Source organism: Artibeus jamaicensis, unplaced genomic scaffold, assembly GCF_021234435.1.
Source record: "Artibeus jamaicensis isolate MK-2021 breed Jamaican fruit bat unplaced genomic scaffold, CSHL_Jam_final scaffold_847, whole genome shotgun sequence".
NCBI classification, from domain to species: Eukaryota; Metazoa; Chordata; class Mammalia; order Chiroptera; family Phyllostomidae; genus Artibeus; species Artibeus jamaicensis.
Window position 1 is genome coordinate 21,766,857 of NW_026522057.1, and position 19,692 is coordinate 21,786,548.

At 57.8% G+C, this 19,692-nt stretch overlaps 1 protein-coding gene and 1 pseudogene across 8 annotated transcripts in view; both read right to left on the reverse strand.

Annotated features, from left to right (window-relative positions):
* The window catches only part of ARHGEF10L (Rho guanine nucleotide exchange factor 10 like), a 137,537-nt gene that overhangs the window by 93,952 nt on the left and 23,893 nt on the right, over positions 1-19,692 (reverse strand). For 6 of the 8 annotated variants that reach the window (XM_053660203.1, XM_053660200.1, XM_053660205.1 and 3 more), the window contains 3 exons: positions 7,926-8,005; positions 2,449-2,637; positions 1,731-1,764 (listed from right to left, as the gene is read on the reverse strand). In XM_053660203.1, the coding sequence (XP_053516178.1) occupies positions 1,731-1,764; positions 2,449-2,637; positions 7,926-7,962 (260 nt within the window). In that variant the 5' untranslated portion in view covers positions 7,963-8,005. Of the gene's footprint in view, positions 1-1,730; positions 1,765-2,448; positions 2,638-7,925; positions 8,006-8,092; positions 8,141-14,266; positions 14,473-19,692 lie in introns of those variants that run through there. The other 2 variants (XM_053660202.1, XM_053660204.1) reach the window with 2 other exon arrangements.
* On the reverse strand, positions 7,962-12,547 carry LOC119051317 (high mobility group protein B2-like; annotated as a pseudogene).

Below are 19,692 nucleotides of genomic sequence, written 5' to 3' on the forward strand. Positions count from 1 at the left end.
GGGGGCGGCAGGCAGAGGGGCTGGGCCTCTTTCAGAAACAGCTGGTCCACCTGAGCGGCCCTGACCAGTGGGCTGATGAAAACAATGTGCTAGGCAGCCACTCTGGGACCGCTGGGTCACAGCCCCAGTGGGCCCCAAGCACCAGACACACAATCTGGCTGCAGACTCATCGGGCCCCCAGGACACACGGAGGGGAGGCAGGTAGGGCAGGTGCTGGGGTGCTGTGCTCTTGACCTCGAGGTTGGGAATGGGGGTGTCTGGAAGGGTGGCCTGAAAGAACCAAGAGGGCCAGGCCCTGGGTGGGGCGCACACCTCCGGCCTCAGTCACCTCCTCCATGGGGACGCCCTCCCATCCCTGCCCTGTCCCCACCAGTGAATCTACGCTCATTCACCCACTTCCCTCGGACCAGTGTCCCAGTTCCCTGGGCACTCCTGTGTCTCACTTTGAAGTGTCTGCCTCCCCCATCAGACTGGGAGCTGTGCTCCCAGCCCACCTGGAGGGCTATAATCCTGGGAGATCACAGCCATCTCTGCAACTCCCCAGTCCCAGAAAAGGACTGCTGACTCATTTCTGGTCCCTAGTCAGGGCGGAGAAGCTGGCTCCCACTTGGGGCCTTAATTGCACAGGGCCCGCCCACTCCAGGCGACAAAGGAAAATGTACAAGGACTTTCGGGGACACACATTTGAATCCAGGATCGCCTCCTGCCCCAGGGGCCCAGGGCCACATCTGCCTCTGGAAGGCCTCCTGCTGGGCAACACCTGCCTGAGAATTAGTCACCCACCCTCTCACCTGGAGGACAGAGGGAGTCTCAACCCTTCCCCCCACACCAGGATGGCTGCCCCGGCCACACACCCCAGGGCCCGGATCCCCCACTAGCACTTCCCTTGGAGGAGGATTCCCTAAGCACCCATGTCCCCACAGACAGCCAGTGAGCAGCAGGCCCCCAACCCCCAAATGCACCACACAGCCCAGGCTGACTTGCCTAAGACCTCAGAGGGAAGGGTCAGGGCCTTGACCTGGGGCCTGCTGCATGCTGAGCCTCTTACTCAACAGCGCACTGTGCCAGGAAGGGAGCAGTGGCCCCCTTTTACAGATGAGAAAGTCCAAAGCCCAGAGGACCGTGACTTACACAAGAACCCACAGCCAGTGCTAGGGCCAGAGTCAGACGCAGGCAATCACCCCCAAATCCAGGCTTTTAACCAGATGGCTGCCCTGCCCCAGACAGGCTCCCAGGTGGAGAAGGACAGGGTCCTTCAGTCAGCAGTCACAGGAATGGGGACGGTATTGGCAGAACAAACGGCCACAGCAAAGACATGGGGGCCAAGCCCTGCACTGAACACCAGAGAGCGGGTTCATTCTCAGCCCCCGCCCAGGGGGCTGAAGACTTCGCTGTCTCCGTTTTGCATATGAACAGACTTCTCTCTGGAGAATTCATGTGGCTTCTCAAGCCAGGCAGCTAGTAGCAAGGGGCAGAGCCAGGTTTGGGAGCTAGTTGTGCCTTCTGCCGTCTCACAGGCTTATGGGCCAAAGAAAGAAAGAAAGAAGTAACATGAGTTTGAAGGACTGACCTCTTCCCTCAGGCCCGAAGATCTTAAAATGTGTTCCTTCTTAGCCTAAGACCTGCCGTGAACGATTCTGGCTGCAGCTCCGCCCTTTCCCACACCTCCTGCCCAGCGTCTCCTCTTTTTCCAGCCCCCAAAAAATACGCAAAGAAGAAGGCTCACTTACTGCGTCTGGGGCGGCGCGGCCGCTGGGTCTGGGTCTGCGGGGAAGAGCAGGAGGAGAGCCCGTCAGGCCGGAGGCTGGCCCAGTGGACTCCCCGGGGTGCAGGAGACAGGGCCCAGCCGGCCTGGGCCCGCCTCCCTTCCCCCAGCCTCTTCGCTGTCATCAAGCTCCCCTACCTGTCCTGCCTGCACCGCCCCCACCCCCGTGGCCCACATCCCAACTCCAACCAGAACCAGCGGCCCTGCCTGCTCTGGGCCTGCCCCCCACCCCCAGCTCCTCAAGGAGTCCCTTGTCCCCAAGCACGCAGGAAGTTCCTGCTAGTCTAGTCCCCAGCCTCTCCCAGAGGACAGGCTCCAGAGCCCAGAAGCTGCCATTTAACACCAGCCTTATCATGGCCTTCCCGCCCCCAGGGCCCGGGACTCTCCAATCCTCGGGGAGGCTGCTTCTCTGGCTGGCGTGATTCCCTGGGAGAAGCTGTGGGGGGTGGGAGTGGAGGGGGCTTCCATTTACTATGTGCCAAAGTGCACCAGATGCTGCAGGAATGCTAGGAATCCTAGTTCCCAGGGGAGGCAAAAGAATGCAGCTTCTTCCCAATGGCTTCTCCCTTCCTGCTTTCTGGGGACAGCAGAGGGGACCAGAAGCATCTCCGGGAGTCTGGGAGCTTCCACCCCCGCCCAGAGGCCTGGGAACGGGAGGACTGGAGGCTCCCAGAGCACCTTACCAGTGACAGGGACAGGGTCCAAATGGATCAGTGGGGCATCTGTGTCCTTCTCTGGAGCAACGCTTGGGACGCCCAGGCCAGCACTGGTGTCCTCGTCATCATCACTGTCTTCAAACTGAAAGGCCTCTCCGGGGTCGTCCTCCGCCTCTGAGGAGGGGCCTAGGCCTCCTTCAGGAACCAGCTGATCTCCTGGAAGGTAGGAGGAGTTATTAGCGGGGCTGTGGGGTCTCAGGGTCTGGCCAAGCAAGAGATGGCTGAGCAGCTCTGCAGGTCTGAGCGAGGGAACGAGGGCAGTTCCCAGAGACCGGGTCAACCCACACCCAGGCCTCATGGCCCTCCTGTGCCCCTGAGGGGTCCTGGGGCTGGGTTCAAGCTCTAAGCAGGGCCAGAGACGGAGAAGGGGAGGGAGCAAGCCTCCGTGCTGCACATGTGCCCATCTGTACTCGAATGCATGTCTTTCATACTCTTGTCTCCTAGTTCCCTATTTTATAAGCGAGGGGGCTTTTTAAATGCATCTTCGTGTGTGTGTATAAGTACCTGCATGTGTGTTTCCACATGTGCATACACAGCTGTGCATTTTGCATATGTGCAAAGGAGCACGCGCAGGCTCATTCTGCACACCGCACTTTATTCGGCATGCACAGCGGCATAAAACACAGCTGCCTGGAAGTGTCTGGAGCCTGAAGGTACCAGCTCTCAGGTGCCAGGGTACAGACTGGCTGGGGCAGGGCGGGGTGGGCATGCTCCTGGCATAGAGTTCTGCCCGGTGCGGTCTCAAGACCTGCTCCTCCCTCCTCGGAGACCCCCGTCATGGCCCTGTCTCCTGCTGGCCCTCAAAGCTCAAGTCAAGCAAAGACACTCCCAGGCTCCTCCCCCAGCCACTGCCCTAACTAAATGAGGTCCTGTCTTCCTCCTCTGTGATCCCTTGTTTTCTTCATCTGTGAATGAGGAAGGATGTGTTTCATGCCTGTTTGGGGACAGGTCCTGGCCTGGCCCCAGGTCGGAGCCCTGCAACTTTCATAAACAAGTGGAGGAAGAGATTCTCTAACCTGAAGCCTAACAAGCCCTTGCCTTTCCAGCCATTTCTCCCAGCTGAGGTCCCCAGTCTTCTTCCCCAGAACCTGGAGCAGAACAGAACCGCAAGCGTCCACTAAGCCCATCATCCCCCTACCTCCTGCAAACCTGCTCCCACGCCAAAGGGCAGTGTGGTCTGGCTGTAAAAGCCCCCGAGGCTGACCCCTCAGCCTGGTGCTGCCCTGGGCAGTCCTATTGCAGCTCGGGCCACACGGCTGAGGCATGAGCTTGGGGCTCAGCCTGTCCTGTCTGGGCCCCCTTCCAGCTGTGTGTTCTGAACAAGTCGCTCTGCCTCTCTGACCCTCCATTTCCTCCCCTGTAAGCTGGAGAACAAAAGCAGGCCCTGCCCCATGCAGCCACTGTGCAGGTACACCGAGAGGTAGGTCAGTTTCTCAGCCTCGCCACTGTCGGCATGGAGGCTGCGTGGTCTTTGCTGGGGGGGACACGGCGGGTTTCGTAGTAGCACTCCTGGCCTCTGCCCATGAGAAGCCAGTAGTACCCTCCAGCTCTGACAACCAAAATTGTCTCCAGATACTGGCAAGTGTCCCCTGGGGAACAAAACTGCCCCTACCTGAGAACTGCCAGATAGCTAGAAGGCTTGGCATAGTGCCTGGTATTTGTGTTACATAATGTCACCTGGTGTTGTAACAACTGCCCCTCCCAGCCCACGATCCTCGAGGACAGGCCTGTCTGGTCCAGGTGTGCTCACAGGTGGATGATGAGTGAACAGGCAGGGAGGTGGATGGAGCACAGAGATAGGTGGACAGACCCACAAATGGACAGATGGACAGATCCGATTCCAGCAGTCTCTCTGAACAAAAAAATCCAGTCCCTCCCCCACAGTGACCTGGGGCCTCCAGAGCAGAACATTTTAGTACGAATGTATCAAATTCAAGAAGCCCCTTCCTCTGCTGCTTGGCTGCAGCAGAGACCCGGAGCTCACCCTCCCCCCCTCCGACTTCCCCTGCAGGGTGATGACCAGATAGAGGCCACTGAGGTGGGCACCCACCCCTCCTGGGAGCTCTGGGGGCCCCGTGGGTCAGCATCAGCAGGCAGACTCCTCCAGGCAGCGCTGCACCTGACACTGAGCGCCCTCCCCAGGAGGGGAGGAAAGAACACGGGGCAGAGCCTGGAATGTACCCCATGGAGCTACCTGTGTGAGCCTCACGACCACCCCCATTTCATACAGAGAGGCCACAGAGCCATCTAGAGCCCAAGTGATACACCCTCTGTCACACGGCTAGAAAGCGGGGAGCTGCATTTCAGCCCAGACCTGGCTTTGCTCACGCCCCACACTCCTTCCACGAAACCCTGCTGCCTCATCGCGTGAGCCTGCGGCCACCTGGCCCCGTGACGATACGTCAGCAAAAGAAATGAGGGGCATAGTGGGTTTCCAGTGACGGTTCCGTGTAATGCATGTTTGCATTCCTATTCGTGTGTGCAAATGTGTGTGGTGTGTGCATGTGGATACGTGTGTGTTGGCGTGTGTGCATGTGTGCAGAACCTTGTACTGCTCTCACTCACTCTGCTCCAGCCACACTGGTCTCCGTGCTGTGCCGTGAATGTGCCGCACGTTCTGGGGCTGCTGCCCCAGGACCTCTGCCCTGTCAGCCCCAGGGTCTGGCACGGCCCCCCCAGGTGTCTCCTGCTCTCACCTCCTTCAGGTCTTACTCCACACCGGCTCCCAGCGAGGCAGCCCCGACCAAACCGCCCGCAGGGGCATGGGGGCTCCCTACGCGCCTGCGCACTTTGTTTTTCTCTGTGGCCCTTACGAGTACGTGACACGCTCCAAGTTTCTTTCACTCCCTGCTCCCCTGTGAGAAAAGAGTCTCTTGAGAGCAGGTATGTTTCTGTTTTACTCACTGCTGCATGCCCGGCGTCTGGTAGGCAACAAAAAGTATATGTTGAACACACACACACACTCCTGTGGTCACGTCTGTGAGTTATCGTTTTAAAAGTTTCGAAAACACTGAAACAAATGGCCACAAAGTCCCTGCCCACCACTACTGGGCTACCGGATACAGGCCCTTCCTGACCGGGGTGGGGGGCAGTGCTTCGGTGCCCTGGGTCCCTGTCCACTGGAACCCCCTGGGCAGGCAGTGGCGGGGAGGGCGTCCCTGCACTCGCGGCCGGTGTCACGGCGCTGACCAGACCAGGTTCCCAGCCAGACCACACCTGGTGCAGACTCGGCTCGCGCACACACCGGCTGTGCGAGCGCCCAGTTAGTTCCCCCTCCGAGCTGCAGTTTCCTCCTCTGAACAGTGAGTACAGCGATCGCAACTGTCCTGCGGTGCAGTTGGGAGGACGGAATGAACTAACACTCGCAAAGCGCCTGGTGCCACATATGTGCACGCTGAATGTTAGCTGACCTGATGGTGATGTCATCGCTGTCACTGCATCATCACCCCCATCATCCTCACCACCACCATGATTCTCACTGCTGCCTGGAGTCGTGCGTAGCCCAGTCCTTGACCCTGGGTGAGGTGGGCAGGCGCTCCCGCCTCACGGGCCAGGCCCAGACCGTGTCTAGGGACTCGGGTCATTTCTGCACCCTCTCCTGATCGATGGCCCGCACAGATGCCTGCATCCGATGGGCTGTTCCTGGCAGCGCCCGGGTCAGGAGGTTCACAGAGAAGCAAGACGTGACCCTGGATGTCAAGGAGCTCAGTGCGGGGGGGAGCGGGTGGCAGACACGACAAGAGGAAAACATCAAACCGCAGAGAGACTGAGCTGGGGCTGAAACGGAGAAGGGGGCTCAGGCCAGTCAGGGCCTCGGGCACCAGGCTGCCCTGCACAGATCCCTGAAGGATGAGCCAAGGTCTGACAGGACCAGGCGGGGAGAGGTGCTCCAGGCTGGGGCCGCAACAGGTGCAGAGAGCAAACACCGAGGTGCCCAGCAGGGCAGGTGAGCAAGAATGAAGGGGCTAAAAGACGACTGGAGAGGTGTTTCAGAGAAACTGCAGCTCTCAAAAAGTAAGAAAATGGCCCCAAGCCTGGCTCGACCAGATGATGCCAGCCAGCAACACCAGACAGAGCTGGAACAAGAGGTGGCCATCAAACGTTTCTCGAATAGAACTGAATGGAATTAATCATAAAATGATTTGTTCTCAGTTTCCATGCCTGGCCCCTTGGTAGGTGACAGAAAGGATGCAAGGTGACCATGACAGCAGGGGCCAGGGAGGGGGTATCCTGGGACCCAAAGTCATGGTCATGACCCAGGAGATGCCCTTGTCTCTAGTGCTGCTCCCAGGCTCCTAAGACCCAGGCAATCAGACCTCACTCCTTATCAGAAGGAAAAATCAGGAGGCCCGTCCCTGGGTAATTGAGAGCTAAACTGAGCCCCTCCCACCCACCTGGACAGCTGGCACAGGCAGAGCTGGCCACACATACCCTTGAAGTTCCTGGACACACCCCGCTGTCCAGACGAGCAACCCCAGTGCGTGCGGGAGGCCGGGCCCCGGGAAGCCACCCCTGTCGTAGAGAAGGCAGGTCCACTGTGCTGACACCCACCCTTTGGAGGGGAGCACAGCTCAGGGCAGAGCACGCACGGCTCAGGTAGCCTCCTGCCCACACCCCACAGCGCTGACAGCCTCCATTCACTGAGTGATTGATTACCACATGCCTGCGCCTACCTGTACTTAAGCCTTGCCACAACACAAGGGAGGGCGTCGTCGCTATTATCCCCATGTTTGTGGGTGACAAGACAGAGACACCCAGTCATTCAGGTGCCAGTGGCAAGGTCAGGCTGATGAAAAAGCCCCTTCTCATCACCACTCTGCTATCTGCCTCCCCCCAGTTCGGGAAAGAGGACGGGAAGTGGGCCCAGGGGGTGAAACAGCCTGCGTCCAGCCCCTCCAGGGTGCGGCCTGGATTCTGCCCACAGTGTCTGAGGCCCTGCCACCTGGGGTTGCCAGGTCAAATACAGGATGTCGAACTGAATTTCAGATGAACAACAAATCTTTTTTTAACATAAGTATTTTTGTTTGTTTGTTGCCAACTCTGGAAGCAGGTGGCCTGACCGTAGCACCTTCACAGATGTCCCTTCCGCTTAATCCTCGGGTCCCCACCCTCAGTTCCTAAACTTCACCCCCCAGGACACTTCGGTCCCCAGGTGGGTTCCACCTGTCTCTCCAGGGGATCTTAGGGACACAGGTGAAGAACCGACCTGTGCCAGGAGCCCACTCTGTGAGAAGGAAGTGATCATTTCCCTGTGGCAGACTAGGAAACCGAGGCAGAGGGGTGAAATCTCTTGCCCCAGGGCACGCAGCTAACCGCCAGCAGAGCTGGATTCCCCACCCCTACCCCCAATCCCAGGTCGGCTTGCTCCCAAGCCAGGGGTCCTCCGTTGGCCCCCTGCAGCCCTGCACAGAGGAGGGACAAGCAGGAAGCCCCCAGTGCGGTACCTGCGGCGGCCTGTGGAGGAGGGTCGGAGGAAGCCATCAGACAAAGTCCAGCTCAGACCGGCACCAGCCCAGCTGCTCGCCTGTGAAAAGAAGGCCAGAAATCTAATTAGATGACATCCGGGGCCAAAGCTTCAGCAGCGCTGAAGGGTGGGCCATCGGCTCACGACCTGTGCATTCCAGCCTCCAGCTCCCACAGGGCTTCCCCAGCAGCTCCAGGAGCACAAGGCAGCAGAGAGGACCCAGCCCCCAACCGTCACCAATCATTAACCCAGCAAACCCAGCAGCTGCCGAGCAGTAACCCCGTCTTTCCAGAAAGCCCCTGCCGCCGCTGACCTTCCTTCTGCCCGGTGCCAAGGACCCTCAGGAGTCTGAGGGGTCCGGCTAGACTGCCCCTCTGCCCTGTCCCTTCCGACTTGCAGCTGAAGCTGCAGTCCCAGAGACCAGGGTCAGGCTCAGGCCCTGGTTCCAGAAGTCGTATCACTCCTGACCTGTCATAGAGCTGGCCGGGCACTTCCTCCTCCCAGGTGCCCAATAGCCAGCGGCTCCCTTGAGCCCCGCTGAAGGCCATGTACTCTCTGGTGCTCCCTGTCCTGCCCTGTGGGGTTGACCAGCTGGCACATAGGTATAAGGAAAGTAAAGGCAGCAGAGCAGCAGACGGTGTAAGACAGGGGCAGAATCTCAACCACTCAGAGCGGGCGGGGAGCTGGCCTCGCCGCGGGAACTCATGCAACCAAGAAGCCAGTGTGTCCAGTGGGCTTCTCGGGCCCTGGGACCAACCTTGCCAGACATCCCCTGCAGAGCAGTGAGGGAAAGAGTTCTCCCCACTCCCCACTCGGCCCCTGATTCGGAACTAGGGGCTGTCCTTCCAGAGGGCCCCGTGGTGCAGGGGAACATCCTGGAGGGAGAGCACCCAGCCCTCCTATCTAATCAGCCCCTGCCACAATCTGGCTGCTCACCTGCTTTCCTTTCCGCTCCTCAAGCCTGCGCTTGTGAACTGGCTTCCTCAATAAAGACAGAGTGCACGTACATGGCAATTAATTAATAACAGCGAAGATTCACAGAGCGCCTGCTTTATCTCAAACACTAAGCACTTTACAAACAGTGGTAACATACAGGACTGCACATGATAAATGAGAACAGGAGGCCCAGAGCAGTTAAGTAAGTTGCCCAAGGTCACACAGCTGGTAAGTGGCAGGGCCAAGGCTTGAACCTGGCCATGGGCATCAGAGTCTGCACTCCTTAAGTAACCACCACGCTCCAGTGCCTCTCAAAATCCAAACGAGGCAAAGGGTGTACAATGAAAAGTAAACCTCTCGCCCCCGACCCCGGTCACCCTAGTCCCCAGGAGTGACCGCTGTGACCATTTCCCTGCAAAGCCTGCAGAACTCCCCCGGTACCCAGCTTGTGTGCCCAGTCGACGGCCTGTTGTGCACAGAACAAGCACACCGGCCCGCCGTGCTGCAACCACTATTTCTGCTGAAGGGTCTCACTGATCCTTTCAGAACAGCTCAGAGAAATGAGTTTTTTTAATGGCTGCACGTTTTTTTTAATGTACCACAGTTTCTTTTACTGTCTCTACCAACGGAAGGTTGTTTTGATGTTTTATAAACAACGCAGCAGCTAACACCCTCCATAACACGGCGAAGGGATGGGTGAACCTAGGGCACGTGCCTAGAAACGGACCTGCCAGGGTCAGTTCTGGCTGAGCGCAAGCTGCTCTCCACCGAGCGTGCACCTCTGCCTTTGAGCCCCACACTGAAAACCCTCGGGACTCAAATTTTCTCTCCAGCCAAGGGTTCTCTCCAGCCAGCAGCCCTCCAGGTGGCCGTTCCCCTCCCTGTGGGCTCCGTCAGAACCACTCAGGGAGGCTCGGGGAGAGGCGGACCCATTTTCCAGGAGGAAGAAGGGAGGCGCCTCGCCCAGGCTCCTGTGCAAACTGTTCCTTAAGTGCAGTTTGCAGAAACTCAGGATCTTCCCTCCAGGCCAGAGTCTGCTCTCCTCCCCTTTGTCCACCCACTTCGGGGGGGTTCCCACCCTCTGCTCCAAGCCCATGGCTTTCCCCAGGAAGGAAGAGACACACCAACCCTTATAAAGCCGGAGCTTTGCCTGCATTGTTCCACTCACAGATGAGGGAACCAAGGCGAGGGAGAGCAAGGCTTTGCCCCAAGTCACAGAGGCAAGGCAACAGGGGGGCAGGCACTGACCCCGGACCTTAGTCTCAATCCTCTGATTGCACCACCTCCCTGGACTTTGGGGCTGGAAGCTTCGGTGGGGGGGGGGGGTGGAGAAGGTTATAAACTAATGCGGGCCAGCGAGGTCTCGGGGCAAGGACACAGACCTGCAGACCCCATGCGTGTCCACAGGCCTGCAGCCACCATCGTGCACATACCTACTTTTAGTCTCACCAGACGTGTGCAAGGGAGTGGGCATGGCTCAGGGCAGTGCATTGTCACCACTAGAGACCCTCGTGGCAACTCTTTGGAGAGAGTTCAGGCTACCTGATCCCACCTGCGTCCTGCCACTCAGTAGCCCGACGCCTTGGATGAGTTGCTTAACCCCCATCTCCGGGCTTCAGTTTACTCACTGGTGTCTGGACATTACAAAGTACCCACCGCAGAGGGTTGTGAAGGAAGTTAAGAGTAAAAATGTGTAAAAGTGTTGGCAGGGTCCCTGGGACACACTAGTCTATGGCTGTCATCGACACTCAGGCACGTGATCACCACAGCTCCGCCTTGGGGTCAGCGACCCGGGCTAGAGCCTCAGGTCCCCCGGAATGGGGGGCTGAGACTCAGCGTCCTCATCTGTAAAATGGGGGTCCTGCTACCTGCCCCACAGGATCCCAGCAGCATACCTGAGGTCAACCACCGAGTCCTGGGCAGGCTCGGTCAGCACCAAGATGCCTGTCCTTAATGTCCCTCAAAATCCGGGACAGCAAATGGGACTCTGTCTGGATTCCACAGACAGACCCTGAGATCCCAGGGCTTCAAGCTGGGGGAACCTGGGCCAGTGGCCTGGAGCAGCCAGGTCTACCTGCAGGCTGGGCTCTGCCTCGTCCTCTCAGTGAACTTGACCTCTCCTCGGCCTCTCGGGTGCCCTGGGCCTTGTCTCTGTAAAGCAGAGGCAGCACCTGCCCAGACAATCCCAGGGGCTGCTACCTGCAAAGAGCCAGGTCAAGGGTGAGGAAATGCTAAGGGAACAGGAGGCTGTTTCCTTTTCTTATTTTACGTCTTCCTTGAGCTGTGCACGGTCCAGACGTTTTTGAGGTGAGAACCTGAGCCCAAAGGAATGTGTTGTGAAAAATCGATCCAGAACCTTCCAGCCATGACCATCTCTGGCAAAAGCAGCAGCCGGCTGAAAACCAAAAGTGACCCAGCACGCAGGGGGTTTCTGACCCCATCTGACTGATTTTTAACATACATCAATCAGTTCATGCCAAATAAAAAAATGCAACATTCTAAGAAACCCAAAATTGACTACTGATACAAATTCCCATGAGTTCACCGTGCTACCACACACGGGTCAGGGAATTAAAGAAACCATTGCATATTTAGAAACATTCGACGTCAGAAGCCTTAAAATCTAACTGTATGTAGCAGCCACTCAAAAAGCTGCAACCTGTACTTTTAAAGAAGTATTTTCTCTACCAAGGATCTTACCAGCTATACAGAAATCTGCAGTTTTTTATCCCAAAGCAGATCCTGAGCTGCACTGAACGTCAAGTTCTTAGCCAAACTACCACGGAGCACGCACCCCCCCCACACACACACACACACACACACACACACACACACACAGTTGCAGGGCAGCGGTTCAGGCTCCATCTTTACCACCACCCCCGCCCCCCTCCCGGTCCCCTGGGAGCCTGCCGGCCGGCCAGGGCCCTTCTCCCCGCTTCACCCTCGCCCGGGGCAGGGTGCGCGCCAAGGTCCTTCCCGCAGTTCTCCCTCAGCCAGGCTGCTCTCTGTTCCTGTGGTCGCTTATCTCTGGCTGACTGTTCAGACCATACTTCACCCAAATTTTTTTTTTTTGCAGTGCGTCTCAGGGAGAAACCAGGATGCTCACTTTTGATCTTTGGACCATGTTCAAAGCAGAACAGCAAGGCAGACAGGGATTTTTAGCAGTGCTGGGACCTCTTCCCTTTCCCATCTGACCACCCATGGGAGGGACGCAATGTCTCCTCTCCATGGCACAGCGAGCTTTCCACTTTTTTGCCAAGTCTTCGAACGTCGACATATCCTTTGCAGACATGGTCTTCCATCCTGCCGAACATTTCTTGGAGAATTCAGGGAAACTGACAGAAGAGTCAGGGTGTTTCTTCGTGTGTTCGTCCCAGCAGGTTGGCACGAAGAAGGCACACGAGGACATCCTGCCCCCCAGCTCGTTGGGGTCTCCTTTACCCCCAGTGACTGACGGCATCTACCTGGCGGTAGGTTTTGCTCAGAGTCCCGCCACGCAGCCGGGTCTGACCCAGATGCTTGCTTCCCTCACTGGCTTTGGCATATGCTGGTTTTCTCCGACTCTATTTTAAAAGTGCTCAGCCGCCCTGGCTGGTGTAGCTCAGCAGATTGAGCGCGGGCCTGCGAACCAAAGCATCACCGGTTTGATTCCCAGTCAGAGCACATGCCTGAGTTGCGGGCCAGGTCCCCAGTATGGGGTATGCTAGAGGCAACCACACATTGATGTTTCACTCCCTCTTTCTCCCTCTCTTCCCCATCTCTCTAAAATAAATACATAAAATGTTTTTTTTAAATAAAATAAAAGTGCACAGCCCTGGCCAGTGTGGCTCAGTTGGCTGGACCACTGCCCCGTGGACCATAAGGTTGCAGGTTTGATTCCCAGTCAGGGCATATGCCTAGATTGCAAATTCAGTCCCCACTGGAGTTGTGTGCAAGATACACACTCAGTATTTCTCTCTCATATTGATGTTTCTCTCTCTCTCTCCCTGCCCCCCTCCCCTCTCTCTAAAAGCAATAAGCATGTCCTCAGGTGGGGATTAAGTGCACAAAGGACCACACCCAAGGACCAGTGGTGAAGTCAGGGGAATAAATCTCATTTTGGCTCATCTTCATATAGCTGATGAATATTCTATCTAAATCCTCCCCTAAGACCTCCCCTAAGCTCTCAGCCTTTAAAACCCTCAGGACCAAAGACCCAGGGCAGGCTCCCGGCCCGCTCTCCCTTCCTCTCCCACACCTGAGCCTCCCCCGCCCATTTTTCTCCCCAGGGCCTTTACCTTTACCTCTCTCTTCCCTAAGCTCCCAGAACCCTTCTTTGGTCTCTGTAACTTTCTAAATCAACTTTTTCTTATAGTTTGGGGAAAAAAAGTGCACAGAGGAAAGGAACTGGAAGGAAATTGACAGAGATACACAGAGTGTTATTATGCTCAGGGTTATGCGTTTCCTGTTTACTTTCTACTTTTCTAAAATTCCCAGATACTCTACAATGATCATTGTAAGAGAAAATATAAATAACCACGCTGCTCATTCTTAAAAAGAAGATTGGCACAGAAACATCAGAGCAGGTCAGAAGCAGGAAGCAGCCAAGAGAGGGCGTGGCTCTCCCTTTACAGACGTGGAAACTGAGTCTAAAGGAGGCGAGGCTCATGCTGGAGGCACTGGAGAGGCAGGGCATGACCTCGGTGCTGGTGCAGTGGTTACAATGATGCGCTTTGTTGCTAGTTCTGAGTGCAGGTCCCGGTCTGCCCTCGCCATCAGTACCGTGAACACCTTTCTCATGAGTCCCTGCCATGAAGAGTCCCACGGCGATGGAATGCAGACTGAGTTGGGTGTACAAGGTATTCTGCACCAGGTAACTCTCCATACACATTGCTATTATTATGATGGTAAGAGTGGTATGCATGGGTGGTCAGGGAGAGTTTATTCTCTTGCAGGGGGTCGTCTCATTAAAAATGACTGTCGGGCAGGCAGACCCCCTGAACGGTGCCCTTCCCCACTAATGCAGAATGGCCACATTCAGCCAGGGCAAGAGGCAGAGGAGCCAGGGAAGAAGCCCCCAGGTGCTGGCTGCAGGGCGTGCCTCAGCTGGTCGGCCTCCGTGACCCAGACCACCCGAGCAGCCAATGTGAGCACTTCCCTCTACCCTCAGTGGCCCCGCCCACCAGGGCAGGTTTCTTCCCAGCTCTAATCCAACCAAAGTGCCTCTCACGGGTCAAAGTCCACCCGGCCCAAAGGCCCATTAGGAAACAGCCCCTCCAGCCCACACCTGCCGCCCGCCCAGCCTTGCTAGCCAGGAGGCCCACCCCATCCTGGGCCAGCTCCCAGCCGCACTCAGCTGAGTGGCCCCATCCCCCTTCCTCCTGCAGGAGACCTGGAGAAATTCACCTGGAGGGCTCCCCAAAGTCAGGGAGGCTGCAGAAGCCGCCGGAAGTTTAGGGACAGGGACAGCTGGCCTGTGGAGACAGGACCCAGTTGGGGAGGAGGGGGCAGGCAGGGGTCCAAGCGGTCAGAAGTCAGTCCTGGATGCTGGGAAAGCAGCAGAGGAGGCACCTTCACGTCCGGCAGCCTCGCCAGAGGAAGGTGGCTGTCACCTGGCCATGCACAGACGGAAACAAGGAATAAGTTGTGGGCCAGCAGCCATGTCTCACTCCCAGACACCAGGACGAAAGGGTGAGACAGGGGCAGGACCCAGTGGCTTGGGATGGCGAGACCAGGGCTGCTCCGCGGTACCCTTAAGAGGCATCTCTGGCTCTCAGCCCTTGTCAGACGTGCCCCTGGCCAACATATCCCCCATGTGACTGTCCCACAACACACACCGTCTGACCCTTCCTCACCGCCTGCACGATGAAGTCCAGGCCCTCAGCAAGGCCCCGGGTGACACACGCTGCCTCTCGCCCTGACCTTTCGGGGCTCAGCAGCTCCCTCCCCTGGCCTGAAGGGCTGAAGGGGAACCCTGTTCCGCCCCCAGGAAGAGCTCTCGGGCCCATGACCATGCCGACCTGTTTTACCTCTCTGGGCTTTTTGCTCGGCCACTTGCTCCCTCCACCATAGAATCCTCTTTCGCAAACAGCGAGCAAACTCCTACTCAACCTTCAAAACCCAGACCCAGTTTCTCCTCTGTGAGGCCTCCCCAAGCCCATCTCATGCAGTGGTTCCCATGCCTGGTTGTGGAGCTTTAAAAAAAAAACAGTACACGTGCCCCAGGCCCTGAACTCTGTAGCTCAGAGGTGTGGCCAGGGAAAGTCTAGCAGAAGTCTTATCAAAAGCACCGGTGACTCTGGGGCACTCGGAACCCAGATTATAACCGTCTCCCTCACTAGACCGTGGCCTCTTCTGTTCATCTCGGTGTCCGGAGCACCAGGCCACACTCTAGCTGAGCTGAGCTGAATGGAGCCCAGAGGCTGAGAACCAAAGAGCCTGGAGACCTTGCCCTGATTGGGGCCTCCTCACTGTGCAGTCCCTGGGCCGGGGGCAGCAGCAGGTATGGGACTTCCTGCCCAGTGGAAAGAGAAGCACAGGTCCAGGTGAGAACTTCAGCCCCCCAGGTGTCCTCTGCTCCGTCCAGAAAGACCAGAGACAGGAGGATAAGGTAGGGATCCAGCAGGACAGTGGGAAGAGGGACCCGCAGCCATGTAGGCAGGGTGGCAGGACACCCAAAGCTCTGCCATCGGAGGCCTAGAGCAAACAGCCATCTGCTGCCAAGCCTGGAGGCAGATGGCTCCCAGGGGCTCTAGAGAGACGATGAGGTGCCTGGTCCCAGAAAACGTCAGAGGAGCCACATACAGCAAGAGGAACGGGACCGGAAGGCAGAGACCTGGAAAGAGAGGCGCAAGAGGGTGCAAGACAGGGTCCGAGAGAGCCCGCTTCAGACACTGGTCTGAAGACCCTGGGAAGTCGGTCACCCTCCCTGTGTCTCCTGTCCTCTCTGGTCAGGGGCAAACACCAGTGAAAGCCCGTCTGACAAGGCTGGGAGGGTCTAAACGAACACTGGTTCCCCTCCCAGAGTTCCTGCCGCTCCCTGAGGACACTCGAGCTGTCCCATTCTGCAGACTGCCAACTGAGTCCAGGCTGACCCCTGCCCTCCGTGACCCTCACCACCTTTGAGACCATAAAACAATCGACTTTGACATGAGAACAGCTGATATCCGAGCACTGCTGTGCACCAGGCCCCATGCCGAACACTGTTCCATCTTTGTCCAACTTAACTCCCGTAGCAGATAAGAAAAAGGAAGCCAAGAGACTAGGGGGAGCTTCCTCCGGGTCCTCCCAGCCCGTGACAGGAGCCTCCAAATGCCAGAGGGGCAACAGGCCCAGCTCCTGCCTGCTGCCACCAGACGCCAGGCCACTCAATGGGTGTCCTGGGGTGGGGGGAGACTCTGAAAGGGGCACCCTGCTGGCCATGGGCAGGGGTGAGGCTTGGTCAATGGCTGAAGCCTCAGACAATAGGCGCTCTGTCCCCACCAGAGCAGGCATCCCCAGCCCCACCCTCCTTCCTCCATTGACTTCCTCAGCTAGGGGGCCCCCCCACCCCCGTCAATGATCCCCAGGCAGGACAAGTGGGAGCAGCCCTGGAAAGAGGCCTCTGGACAGAAGAGCCCACCCCACCCCACCCCACATTCCTCCAGAGGGCATCCCTAAGGGTGGTTGCCTAGGAAACCAGAGCCAGCCAGAGGCTGCAAAACCAAGTGTGTGTGTGAGAGAGAGAGAGAGAGAGAGAGAGAGAGAAGGGGGTTGGGGGTGGGAAGGGCTGCTGCTGGACTGGTCTTTGGCCCTTCCTCCTCCTCACAACCCCCAGGCACATGTACCCCTTTGTCCCCAGCTATCCGGCCCAGACAGGAGGCACCAGGCTGAAGGACCAGGTGAAAAGACTCCTGTTATGGACCAAACTATCCTGGCCTCATCTTCTGCGAGCATCACCAGAGGGTCCCAGGTCCTGGGAGGCCCGTGCGACAGGCTCCACAGGACACACTCCTGGAGGCCAGAAGGGAGCAGCATGGACTTCATGCTACCCCTTCACCTTTCTGAGCCTCAGTTTCCCCATCTGAAGCCACCTGCCAGGCAATCCAGTGCCAGCCTGGGACACGCCTGTCCAGGACACTCCGTCCAGCGGCAGAGCATTTCTGTGTGGGAACCAAACCCAAGAGGTGGGCTTCCCTCCCTCCCTGCACAGACAGACGGGGAAGCTGCGGCTTGAATGAGACGGGACCAGGAGACGGAGGGGTGCCTGGCTCCACGCTACGTGACTGAGTGGCTGCAGGGGCAGGATGGACAGTCTCTGCGGCAGAAACGGCCCAGACCACTGCAGAGAGGCTGGAGCGAACTGGGGTTTCCAGGGAAGGTGCCTCCAAGCTTGGGTGCTCTCCCCACCCATCTGTCATCCAGCTCACTGGACCCACTAGCGACACCCACAATGCCAAACGCAGTGGACATACCTCAGGCCCACCCCAACCCCCTACCACTTGGCTGCTGTCTTCTCCAAACGCTCCCTCCACTCTCCTTCCTGCTCAGCTTCCACTCCGCCCACTTTCCTCCACCACGCTTTCCGGTGTCCAAATTGGGCCGCTCCAGGCTCATGGCCTCATCCCACCTGTGCCCCCCAGGTGACCGCACTCATTTCATGGTGTTCAAGATCATCCCCACGATGATGCCTCCAGACTGCCTTTCCCCTGCACTCCAGAATCCTGCCCGGGAAAGAGCCTGCTCAGCATGTCTGTGGTCAAACAAAGCATCTGGAACTTTGCATCCGTCCAACCCCTGAGCATCACCCCTGCTCCTCCTGATCCTCCCGGAGCACCTGCTGGCAGCCCCGGCCCGCCGGGGACTCAGACCAGAAACCTCAGACAGCCTTGTCTCCCTCTTCCTCTCACACCCACATGCTACCCATCAGCACACCTTGTCGGCTCTGCCTTCCAAACAGGTCCAGAACTGACCGAATCTCCCCACTCCCTTCTCTCACCCTGCCACTGCCTGGTCCACACCACCATCCTCCCTTACTGGGACCCTTTACTGTTCTCCTGCTTCCATTTTGCAGGGCGGCAGCCAAGTTCGTCCTCTGCTCAAACCCTCAAATGCTTTCTTACCTCATCCAGAGTGGAAGCCAGGGCCCTCGCCTTGGAGGACGAGGCCCTCCGAGATGCACCTGCCCCCACTACCCGCCTGACTCAGACCCTGCCTCTCCCCTCATAGTTCATTCTGCCCCAGTCACATTAGCCACCGTGCAGTTCCTGAACCACCCTGCACAGGCTCCAGCCCCGGCCCTTTGCACTGGCTCCCTCTGCCTGGACATACACGCAGACGCCTCCTCGCCTCCTGGGGCTCTGCTGCACGGCCCCCGTATCAGAGAAGCTGCCCCACCACCCTCTTTGAACACAGCACACGCACCTCCCCAGCACGCTCATCTCCTGACTCGGCCTCCCCATGGTCACAGAGTTTAACACCTCCGGGCAACTGTGCGTGTGAATTGCTTATAATAGCCTCCTCCTACGGAAATGTGGACTCACTCAACAGAGGCCACGGTGTTATCATTTCTGTTCATTGGTGTCCCCACAGCCCTGGAGTAGTGCCTGGCAAACACAAGACCTCACGCACACCTGCTAAATGAATGAAGGCGCCCCTTGGTCTGGGTCGGCCTCGCCACCTCCCTCAGGGGAGGGGGTGCGGCAGCCCAGGCCGAGGGGCACCCACGTCTGGGAACTGTGCCTCCTTCCATCTGAAATCAGCCTGCAGCCAGGACGGCTCCTCCTAGGAGAACGTCGTAAACAGATTCTCTGCCAATCTGTGCAGGGGGCGGTTCCCCAAAACCAGATCTGAGGCCAAAGGCAGGGTGTGATCAGAAGAGGGGAGGGAGAGGCAGGGTAGGGGGAAGGACTTGGACTATTTTTAAGGACTTGCTCCCAAAAAGTGCACATTCTTGCCCTGGTGAGTCAGAAGCATGTGGCTGGACAAGGGTGCAGGACCCCAGAGGTCCAGCGGCTGCCGCTCGCAGCCACTCCAGCAGGACGGGCACGCGGCAGTCTTCCCCGCACAGACCGGTGAGGCACCTACCGTCCACCCAGTGGCCCAGGGGCAGGGCAGAGGAGCTCAGGGTCAAGGCTGGGTGCTGGGGACCCTGGCTGGCAGACCATGGGAAATGGAAAAGGCCTTCCTTTCAAAGCCCACAAGGGTCCGATCTGGCTCTGATCTCTTCGTTCAGACGCACCCTCTGCCTCTCTCACGGAAGGGGCCGTCTACTCTGTCCCACAGGAGAGCTCTAAGCAGGAAGAAACGACCTGTGCAAAACTCAGGGCTGAAAATAACTCAACCCACCCAACCAGAGCGCAGCGAGCTGGCCAGGCGGCACCTGGGGTCTCCAGAAAGGCAAGCCCCAGGGGCCACAAGGCCCCAGCCACAGGGCCCAGGACAGCCCCAGCTGAACCCTCACAGCAGCCAGCACTTACGTGCAAACCAGTGCCCGAGGAGGACGGGGCTGTCATCCCAGCTGCTCTCCGCCCTCCAGACCTGTGGGGGAGGCCAGAACCGCACATCCACCTGCCAGCCCCGGAGAAGGCGGCCCATCCCACAAGTGGGCGGGGTCACCCCGGTGTCACAGAGGAGGAAATTGAGGCTCAGAGAGGCGGATTACCGCCTTTTGCTGTGTATAATGCTCGCTTTCTGCCCAACTTTTTGAGGGAAAAATAAGGGTGCACATTATACATGGGTAGCACCCAAAATATCTTGTATCTGTTCTTGTGTTTGTAACTGTTTGTTACGTAAAATCTCTTGTACCATAAATATGTTTAAAAATAAATGCTAAAATTCCTTTATAATATAAA